At 39.9% G+C, this 10256-nt stretch overlaps 1 protein-coding gene across 6 annotated transcripts; it reads left to right on the top strand.

Annotated features, from left to right (window-relative positions):
• LOC127770507 (helicase-like transcription factor CHR28) lies at positions 1-10226 on the top strand. Of its 6 annotated transcripts, none has more exons than XM_052296257.1 (13): positions 1-407; positions 2491-2557; positions 2702-2800; positions 2892-3101; positions 3198-4138; positions 4868-4939; positions 5021-5098; positions 5198-6095; positions 7041-7171; positions 7626-7847; positions 8332-8886; positions 8960-9169; positions 9696-10226. In XM_052296257.1, exons 1-13 carry the CDS (start codon positions 273-275, stop codon positions 9798-9800), a joined length of 3723 nt encoding a protein of 1240 aa, XP_052152217.1. In that variant the 5' UTR covers positions 1-272; the 3' UTR covers positions 9801-10226. The 6 variants fall into 6 exon arrangements, with proteins under 6 accessions (XP_052152217.1, XP_052152208.1, XP_052152241.1 ...); XM_052296248.1 differs by having other exon boundaries at positions 2657-2800; XM_052296273.1 differs by having other exon boundaries at positions 2-407; positions 2892-3020.
• The last annotated feature ends 30 nt before the right edge of the window (positions 10227-10256 follow it).

Here is a 10256-nt window from a genome sequence, read left to right as displayed (position 1 = left end):
CATTCCGTCCCCAAACCCACGCCGACTCGCTCCGCTTTTTTAAATCCCCCAACCCGGAACGAATTTTTCCCCTTCGTTTCCACCACCACCCCCACCACCACGACGCGGATGGCATCTTCGTCGTCTTCGTCCTAGCGCGCGGCGGCCGCCACGCGACCCTGTTTGAGAGGGGGAAAGGGAGGTTCCGCTCGGCTAGGCGGAGGAAGGACGCAGCCGCCCCTGTCCCGCGGCGAATTTGGATGATCGAGGCCCGCCGTCGAGGGTAAGGAGTGATGGAGGAAGCGGCGGCGGCGGCGGCGGATTTCGATGGCGGCTTCGGCGGCGCCGGGGAGGACAACCTGTCCATGCCCCTCGGCGACTTCATGGCCTTCCTCGATAACGAGGACTGGAAGGAGCAGCAGCACGAGGTGCGTTACTACTCGCCGCCTTGCCCTAATTCGATTTACGCCCGGGTGTATTTTTTTTTCTTCTGTGTGCGTCGGATCCGATTCGGTGCGCGGGGTTGTTGGGGGGCTGGGCTTGCGTCTGTTCTAGGGTTTTTGAATGCATCGCGGCCGGATGCGTGGATTTCTCGAGAAGTTTCTGCCTTCAATTAAGCGATTTAGGATGTTTGGAGGCTAGGCACTGTGTTTTCCCCCACGAGTGTTGTGTCTTGTTTAGGCGCGAATGATACAAGCGTGATCAAGCTTACATGCGGTTTTGGTCCGGCTACTCAGTTTGAACAGGTATTTTTGTTGTTGTTGTTTCGGATAAGTGGAGCTCTGGGTGCCTGAAGAAGAGCTAAAATCAAGTCCGTTATGCAGTTTCATTAAATGTTGGTTGGTCAATGACAATAATCTGACGACAGATCTTCAACAATCATCGGTCGCTGAAATGACGCTTGATGTACAGAGGCTCGGTTGCTGGTTTATTGGGTCTCATGTTTGATTCACTGCCCTTGCCGTGGTTTATACTATGAGAAAGTGTGTTGATGATGGTGGCTGGAAGCGAGTTTACTGGCAGTCGTGGCGTTGGGGGTTGTGATGTGGTACATGTATGCTGTTTTCAGTGGCGATGGGCTATAAATGGCCATCAGGCTGTTGGGATTGGAGAAGGTCAAACAGGAAGCAGCTTGGTAGTGAGTTGGAAGTGTGTTTGCTGCCAAATGGATACAATGATATGTGGGCTTTTCGTGTTGTCTTTTCTGCTCTCACTGAACTTCAGGCCCCTGTACACATGTTCTGTATGTTTATCGGTGGGCATAGATATACATCATGCAGCTATGAGGTATCCTTATGGCCTGTTAAGAACACAGGAGTTCAGTATATTTTTCACTTGAAACAGTTCGATTTCCTCATGAATTGGAAAAATTCTAGTGTTGCAAACGGCCACCTTTTCCCCTGAATCCTAACACATGTATTTTAGCAGTAGAAAATATTGAATTTGTTGTGAGCATGCAGATAGCTAATAGTCTGACCTCACAGTATTTATTATGATGGTCGATCCTGGTAAATGCTTTGTTTTTATGTGTGCTTGAATGCTTTTAGTTTTGCATTTGCTATGCCTCTTTACTAAAGAGATGAATCGTAAAACTGAAGTCATTTCATTAATGAAATGGGAGAGTAGATCCTTTCTTTCTCAAACAAAGAAAACTAAAGAGATGAATCAAACTGATTTTATTTACTGTGTTGTGATTGTTGTGACCTTGAATACTTTGGGTGAGTGCTGGGGAAATATAAAATTTCTTGCCGCGTTCAGTTCTGTGGCAAAATAATTGGCTCATACCATACCAGGTGAAATTGAATCTTCATTTTTTGTGCTTTGTTTGAGGAAGTGTTTTTTTGGGAGGTTTTGTCTTTTAATTGTATTTTCAAGTTGTTGGTTGCTAGGTCTTGTATTTACCAACCTTGGGTAGTAATGTACTGCCTCCGTTCCAAATTAGATGTCGTTTTGACTTTTTGCTTGCAACTTTTGACCATTTCGTCTTATTTAAAACATTAGTGCAAATATAGGAAAGGATAAGTCATATATTTAAAGTACTTTTGATAACAAAGCAAGTCACAAACAAAATAAATAATAATTCCATATTCTTTTGAATAGACGAATGGTCAAGCATTACAAACAAAAACTCAAAACGACAAGTATTTTGGGACGGAGGTAGTACTTGTTATGCTCGGAATTTGTCATATGGTTTGTGGTCAGTAACCAGTAAAACTCTACATTTAGTTCCAGCATATGCCATCATAGGCTGTTAACTATGTGTGGCTAACTGGATATGTTCATAGATGTCCAAGTTTCCTTGAGTACAATAACTGGGATTGCATTTTTTTTCGTGTAGCTGATGCTAATTCTTGTGTTTATTGTAAGATAAGTCAGTTCCTTGCCAGGAATATCTACCTACTTAGCTTTGTTGCATCTATATATCATGCCCCTTGTTTAGTCTATTATCTTGTGTTCCCTTGACAAATGTGCATATTTGTAACTAAAGAGCTATTATGTTGTTTAATACAGGGCAATCAAGGTTTAGAGATGCCAGTGGACAGCACAAGTTCTGAAAATGCATTTCAAAACCATGAAGGTACCAGAAGATGCTCGTTTTATTTTGGTTTCTGCTAGATACACACTTTTCTTTTCCGTGTCCATTTTTTTAATTTTTAAATTTTATTAAAATGAGCAGAAATTTTTGAGAATAAAGAAAATTGGTCAAACTACTCGCATACAGATCCTTCACATAGTCAGATGGATGTAATGGTGGAACTTAACAATGGTGGAGAATCTTTTGATCACTCAGAGGATACCTCTTATAGATTGCTTAGCAATGGTGAGAAACACAAGAAAGGCTTCAATCTGGAAAAAAAACATTTTTATCTTATTATGTATTATATGATTTTAATTTTGGTTTTGCTCCACAGATTTTTTGGAAAATTCAAGGAATGGTAATCCTGAGATGCATTTACCAATGGATGCATTAAACCATGCTAAAACTGTTGATGAAGAAATTGTCCCTCCATATGAAGATTATACAAATGGTTTATACTATGGTCAGCATTCTATGCACTCCGACAATACACAAGTTAGAGTAGATAACAACTTTGAGGGCTTGGAGCCACACACTAATACTTGTATGGCGGTTCCCTGCTTTGTAATATACACATACGTGTGTGCTTTCTTAGCGTTGTAATATAAAGAAGGCACTAATTATTTGATATCTCCTGCAGATTCGGGATGTGATATGTTCGCAGAGCAATCTGGTTTAAGTGAAGTTAAATGTGAGGGCACAGGTCCCATGCTTGGTAATTCTGAGCAGGAGGGTAACCATTTCACGTCAGTGCCTATGTTTGACCATAGTGCTGTTATACCTGATATTCCTTACACCGAGTTGAACATCGGTGATGTGCCTGGAAGCATGCAGAATGGAAATGGCAGTTGCCTAACTGTACAAGGAGAATATCTGCAGGGGGAGTATCAGGAGTATCCTCAGCCAGATTATGGATCGTTTGATATGGCTAATGAAATAGTGCTGCATGATTTGCCACAAAACAATCAGTCATATGAGCTGGAACAATTACCACAGAATATATGTGAAAGCAGTTCAATGCAAGTGGGCTCTCCAGATCAATATTGTGATGATACATCTCTGTCGGATTATTACATGGATGATGTATCTTCGATAGAGTCGATGTCCAGCGAGCAGAACAGATCAGAAGATATCTGTTTCCGGAGTGAGTCTAGCACTGACTCTTCTCCGGTGCCCTCAAGCAGAAACTCCACCACTGAGGATGCTGATAAATACTTTGGAGATGCACCAAAACATTTGCAGAATTCCATGTTTCCTGTCAGTACCCAACACCAACACTCATTCATGAACTCAAGTGATCCAATGCATCCAACTTTTCATAAAAAGTATGACATTCCTAGAAATGGCAGCTCTTCTATTCTGGGTAACTCATCAAGGAATTGCTTCAGTTTAGATAGCAATCGTGATTCTGATTTATGTATTCTTGAGGGTAGTAGAAGTCTTGCTAGTGGACATGTGTTGCCACCCCAAGGATTGCAGCATAACTTTCAACAATCTGTGTGTGCCAATCCTAATCTTCCTCGGTTTGGAGGGAGATACAGGCCGCATGAGGAAAGAATGACTTTGCGGCTTGCATTACAGGTAATTTACCCTTTTTACTCTTGGCGGCACTTGCTCATTGAAGTACCATAAACAAACAAGGTGGTTTTTTTTAAACCTTTTTTAGTCCCTTTTTTTGCCTAACCCAAAGGAACAGGCAACTAAACTGCTTGAGGTTTGATTTGTTATCATGTTTCTGGTCACTAAAACAGAGGAGAATGTATGATTTTCTTATGAAGATATTTGCCTTATATATTTTCTGTAGTTGTCTTGCAAACAGAAGACCATTTTGTGTTAACTAGCAAAATGTCCATGCTTTGCTATGGGTAAAATTCCCATTCTTTGCTTTTCCAATGCTTATTTCAATATATGTTATTCACTTAAATCAAACAAATATTAAATTATTGCATATATCAGAAAATATCAGGGAATAATTTGTAAAGCATGCAAAATTAGTAGTGGTGGGCTGCGGCAGAACCACCTCCACCACTAGAGTATAGATAACTGCTGGTGCTTATGTTTTCAACCTTTTCTGCACTATGATGCTGTTAAACATTGATTTTTGACCTTTTGTCTGCATTGGATATAACTGGTGACTTTGTGAATGTTATTTCATGTGATATATATGTGGCATTTAGTTCCCTTTTTTTGTTAGCCTTGTGTTATGCTGTATGTGTTGATACTTTTTTAGCCATTACTTGATGCACCTCTTGCATCCAGTTTGCTTGTAAGTTTTTCTTCAATGTACTTAACCAATTGGATGATGGGCAGGATATTTCTCAGCCAAAGTCTGAGGCTAATCCACCTGATGGAGTTTTAGCAGTTCCTTTATTGAGGCACCAGGTACACTTTGAAACCAAAGCTGTTACTCCCTAAGAAATAGTACTTCAGCCAACTTCTGATTTCGATATATCTTTTTGTCAGAAAATTGCCTTGTCATGGATGGTACAAAAGGAGAGAAATGGTTCGAGTTGCTCTGGCGGAATTCTTGCAGATGATCAGGTATGCTAGTTTACCTCACTCCACAGTCCACACCCAAGCCCACATGCAGGATTGAGCCAAAAGGGCAACTGTCCTAATTTATGATCTGATATTTTTCAGGGCCTGGGTAAAACAGTGTCGACTATATCACTGATTTTGACAGAAAGGTCACCAGTTCCATCTTCAGCTGTTAAGCAAGAACCATGCGAAGCTGTAAACCTTGACGATGACGATGAGGATGATGATGTTGAGCCTCATTTGAAGAAACCGGCACTAGCACATCTAGCAGATACATGTAAACCTGAAGCGACAAGTAGTACCATTAAGACAGAAAATCCTATTGCAAATGTTAAGGCTAGACCAGCTGCTGGGACTTTGGTTGTTTGCCCCACGAGTGTTCTACGTCAGTGGGCAGATGAACTGAGGAATAAAGTCACCAGTAAAGCTAACTTGACCTTTTTAGTATATCATGGTAGCAACCGCACAAAGGATCCTAATGATCTTACTAAATACGATGTCGTGTTAACCACATATTCTATAGTAAGCATGGAAGTACCAAAACAATCAAGTCCTGATAGTGATGATGAAGAGAAAGGGAAGCCTGACAGGTATGGTGCTCCTGTTGGCTCCTCAGGCAGCAAAAAACGGAAGACTTCTTCTTCTAAGAAGAACAAAAGTGGAAGCACACCAGAGAGTAAATTGCCTGAGAAACCTCTCGCAAAAGTTGCATGGTTTAGAGTTATCCTTGATGAAGCACAAAGTATTAAAAATTATCGAACCCAGGTTGCTAGGGCATGCTGGGGTCTGCGAGCCAAAAGAAGATGGTGCTTGTCAGGGACACCTATACAGAATGCTGTTGAGGATCTCTATAGCTATTTCAGATTTCTCAGATATGATCCATATGCTGAATACAAAAAATTTTGCTTCATGATAAAAACACCAATCAGCAGGAACCCAATTACTGGGTACAAGAAGCTTCAGGTTGTTCTGAAGACAGTAATGCTGAGGAGGACAAAAGGTCAGTAATTGATTATATTTTCTTGTTGTCCATCTCCTTCATGTACATATCTATGAACTCAAGTAATTGTTGAGTTCTGATTGTGCTTAAACTACAAGACCTGATAGATTCTTTTTTTTTTTGCTTGGCTAGAATTTCCAGAAATAATTTTTGTTTCACCAATTTGGAGTTACTTCGTTCTTTTGTTAAGTTAAATGTGTAAATGTATCTATATGCCCAAATAGCATGCCAGATAGTTTGCTAATGTCTTACGTAGCCTGTTGAAAAGTGCCTTCTTATGGCTGTCTTTAGATCAAGTTCAGCCAAAAAAAGAAGAAATTTCTAGCTTATCCAAGACTAAGGTATAGAACTTTGAGTTGTATTTGATTATTGGTGTCCTCTAAACTTTCATATGTTCTAGCGGTCTCAGTGCTAACTTCTGGTAGTCCTATTAATATAAATTTCACATACAATGCTTAATATACATAAGCACAGCTTGATGTTAATCAGGACTGAACTGGCAAGTACAGCCACTTTAAAAATATCTATCTTTGCTTGCTCTAATGATAGCCTTGGTTGATAATATGGAGGTATAATTGTGATTCAACAGTTTGGCACCCTTCAACTCCCAACACACCGACGTGTACAGGGGTACTTTTAAATGATATTCATTGACGGAACATAGTTTATTTAGTCTCCTTCCTTTTCTCCACCTACTGTGCTTAACTGCCCCTCTGTTAATACACAATAATTGGTGCCAAAATATTTATCTGCTTGTCATGTAGACTGTAGAGGGGTACTTTTAAATGATATTCATTGATGGAACATAGTTTATTTAGTCTCCTTCCTTTTCTCCACCTACTGTGCTTAACTGCCCCTCTGTTAATACACAATAATTGGTGCCAAAATATTTATCTGCTCATCGTATTATGTTGTTATTATCTCTTATGACCTGTTGTATTGCAGCAACGATGCTTGATGGAAAACCAATAATCTCATTACCCCCAAAGACCGTCTCTCTTAAGACAGTGGACTTCACTAGTGAAGAGCGTGCTTTCTATAACACTCTCGAAGCAGAATCACGAGAGCAGTTCAAGGTGTGTTTAGAATGTTAATTAATAGTCTCCTTTATGAGACCTTCTATTTCTTTTTTAAATATGCTGCTGCCTTTTTCATTTGTCAATGGTTTATTAAATATTTTTACTTGACAACTACCTTAGCTAATAATTAGGAGCACATTGTGTAAGAAGTATAGTGTTTACTTTCACCATATTATGCAACCTACGGACTACAGATACAGAACCCTACATACCTTGTATAAGAAGTAGAGTGTTACTTTGAATTAATGAATCATCCTACTAAAAGAAAGCTCTTCTAAGTTCTAACATACATGCTATTTAGACATTGAACTTATTCCATTCATGATTAAACCAAACCTAATAATGCTAATATTTAAATCACTTGATATTAAGTGCTTGCTTATGCTTTTCATTAATGAACTTTTAGGAGGCTAACTATGCTTCCTTGTGCAAATAAACAATCTAATTGCAGGAGTATGCAGCTGCTGGTACTGTCAAGCAAAACTACGTCAATATCCTGCTGATGCTTTTACGGCTCAGACAGGCATGTGATCACCCTCACTTAGTTCGAGGTCATGAGTCTACTTCTAGTTGGATATCTTCATTGGAGATGGCAAAGAAGCTGCCTGTAGAAAGGCAGCAATCGTTGCTGGTTTGCTTGCAATCGTGTTCTGCGATATGTGCTCTCTGCAATGTAAGTGATAAAAGTGAATGTGCTGCCTTTTTAAACCACACCTAATATGATATCGTTTCTACCTGCATTCTTTGCTCTAACCCATGTTTTGTGTTATTGTTGCACTGTACTTTGATATTATCTATCCAGCTGTGGTGTGGATTGTGGATTGATTATTTTCAAAGTTGGAATGCATTTTTTGAGTTTTCTCAGTAGCACATAGACTGCCTTAGGTTACTATCAGAACATGAGATTCTTATAATAGGATTTATAAGTGCATTGCTGGGGATTGATCGTGAGCTTCCTTTCCTGGATGCTTATACAATTTCTAAATCCATAGCTAAGTACCAAATTATATCTTGTGGTTAGCATACAACATGATATTATGTTTGCATGGCTATCAGCGGCTTGATTTTAGTGAAGAAATAATTCTTTGTTGTTCATGCATACCATTTTCCTTGCATCCACTTCTGATTCATTGATCCGTACACCATAAATTGTGCAGGATGCACCAGAAGATGCCGTTGTTACTATATGTGGTCATGTTTTCTGCAACCAGTGCATACTGGAGCAACTTACCGGTGATGACAGTGTATGTCCAGTGTCCAATTGCCGAGTCCGACTAAATTCAACTTCCTTATTCTCCCGAGGCACCCTTGAATGTGCTCTGAGTAGATCAACCTGTGAGTTTCTGTCTGATGATTCCTGTGAAGACATGGTGCAAGGGAAGCAACCTAGATTTGATTCGTCTTATGCATCTTCCAAAGTGAGAGCTGCCCTGGATATTCTTCTCTCGTTGCCTAAACTGGATTTAACCCATATGAGTGATGACAAAAATAAAATTGTGCATCCTGACAAAATTAACGGGAATAGTACTCCCTCTGAATATGCTGACACCAAAATAACTGAGAAGGCCATCGTTTTCTCTCAATGGACTAGAATGCTGGATTTGGTAGAGGTTCATTTGAAATCTTCTCATCTATCTTATCGGAGGCTTGATGGAACAATGTCCGTCGCAGCTCGGGATAGAGCTGTAAAAGACTTCAACACAAATCCAGAGGTTTGTATTCAATGAAATATTGGCATATGTAACTGTTGAAGGGAAGTTCTTTATTGACTTGCTCTGTTGACAGGTTTCTGTTATGATTATGTCTCTCAAAGCTGCAAGTCTTGGTCTGAATATGGTGGCGGCCTGTCATGTACTTTTGCTTGATCTTTGGTGGAATCCTACTACAGAAGACCAAGCTGTTGACAGAGCGCATCGTATTGGCCAAACTCGACCTGTCACAGTGTCACGGTTAACCATAAAAGATACCGTTGAAGATCGTATTTTGGCTCTCCAGGTAAACCTAAAACTGTAAGCTTTTCTTTTGATTGCAAATCATTCTTGTAGCCTGGAAGATAATATCCATACTGCGGAAACTGTCATTACCATGTTGATATTGAACTAGAGGCTGGTTTTCCTTCGTCGAATGTTGGGAAAACTATGTGAATGTTGAAGCAAGTTTGTTTTTTTTCCTTGGCCTTCATTAGACAGTAACATTTTCATCCTGTCTACCTGTTCTTTTTTCTTCAAGTAATATCCTATCGACAATGGCTTATGGCATGTGGAACAGTATATATCCCATCTTTGTATTCACCTTAATCCACTTGGACCACCCATGATACATCTAGAATTGCTACAAAACTCTCATCCAGCACTGCTTGAGTTAACTAACATGTTATTGTTGACGTGAGTCCTGAGATCGCACCCTTGTGTGAAATCCAATTTTAGAGCTAATCTTAGACCCTTCCAACTACACTTTTCTTCAGTATTTACTCTTTTCTATCGTCTCATGTTGCCCTACTAATCTGTTGTGTCTGTCTCAGGAGAAAAAACGGGAGATGGTGGCTTCTGCATTTGGGGAAGACAAATCTGGTGCCCATCAAACTAGATTGACGGTGGAAGACTTGAACTATTTGTTTATGGTTTAGCATTTCTCCTGAGATTGGACACAATTTTGCTCGTGGGATGGTGTAACTTGCATCTATAGGTGAAATATCTGTCAGGAGATAGCATTTCTCTAGGCGTCTAGTGTTTCTAGTTTGTACAGGTGCTCAGATTTTGTAGTTAAAGGTGGCATTGTGGTGCGATTCATTTTTTTCTCCGTGCAAGTGGCAACTCATCAGGTAATTTTTCGATGAGCTGCAGTGGTGTCTTTTGATCATGAAGATACAAAGGAGAACGTCATTAGCTAACGCCATATTTGTACATAGTTTTCACCAGCAATCTTAACTGATCTTGAGCTTCGCATTTCAGCCGTATGGTTGTACATCATAAACCATGTAAAAGATTAAGCTGAACTTGTCTTCGACAATTTTTTTCAGTTGATCAAACATGATAGTTTATGGGGAATGAAATTTGCTCAAAAGTTCTAATGAATGTGTGGC

Source organism: Oryza glaberrima, chromosome 1, assembly GCF_000147395.1.
Source record: "Oryza glaberrima chromosome 1, OglaRS2, whole genome shotgun sequence".
Lineage (NCBI taxonomy): Eukaryota > Viridiplantae > Streptophyta > Magnoliopsida > Poales > Poaceae > Oryza > Oryza glaberrima.
Note: the sequence above shows the minus strand (reverse complement) of the source record. Positions and strands in the feature narration are given on the sequence as shown.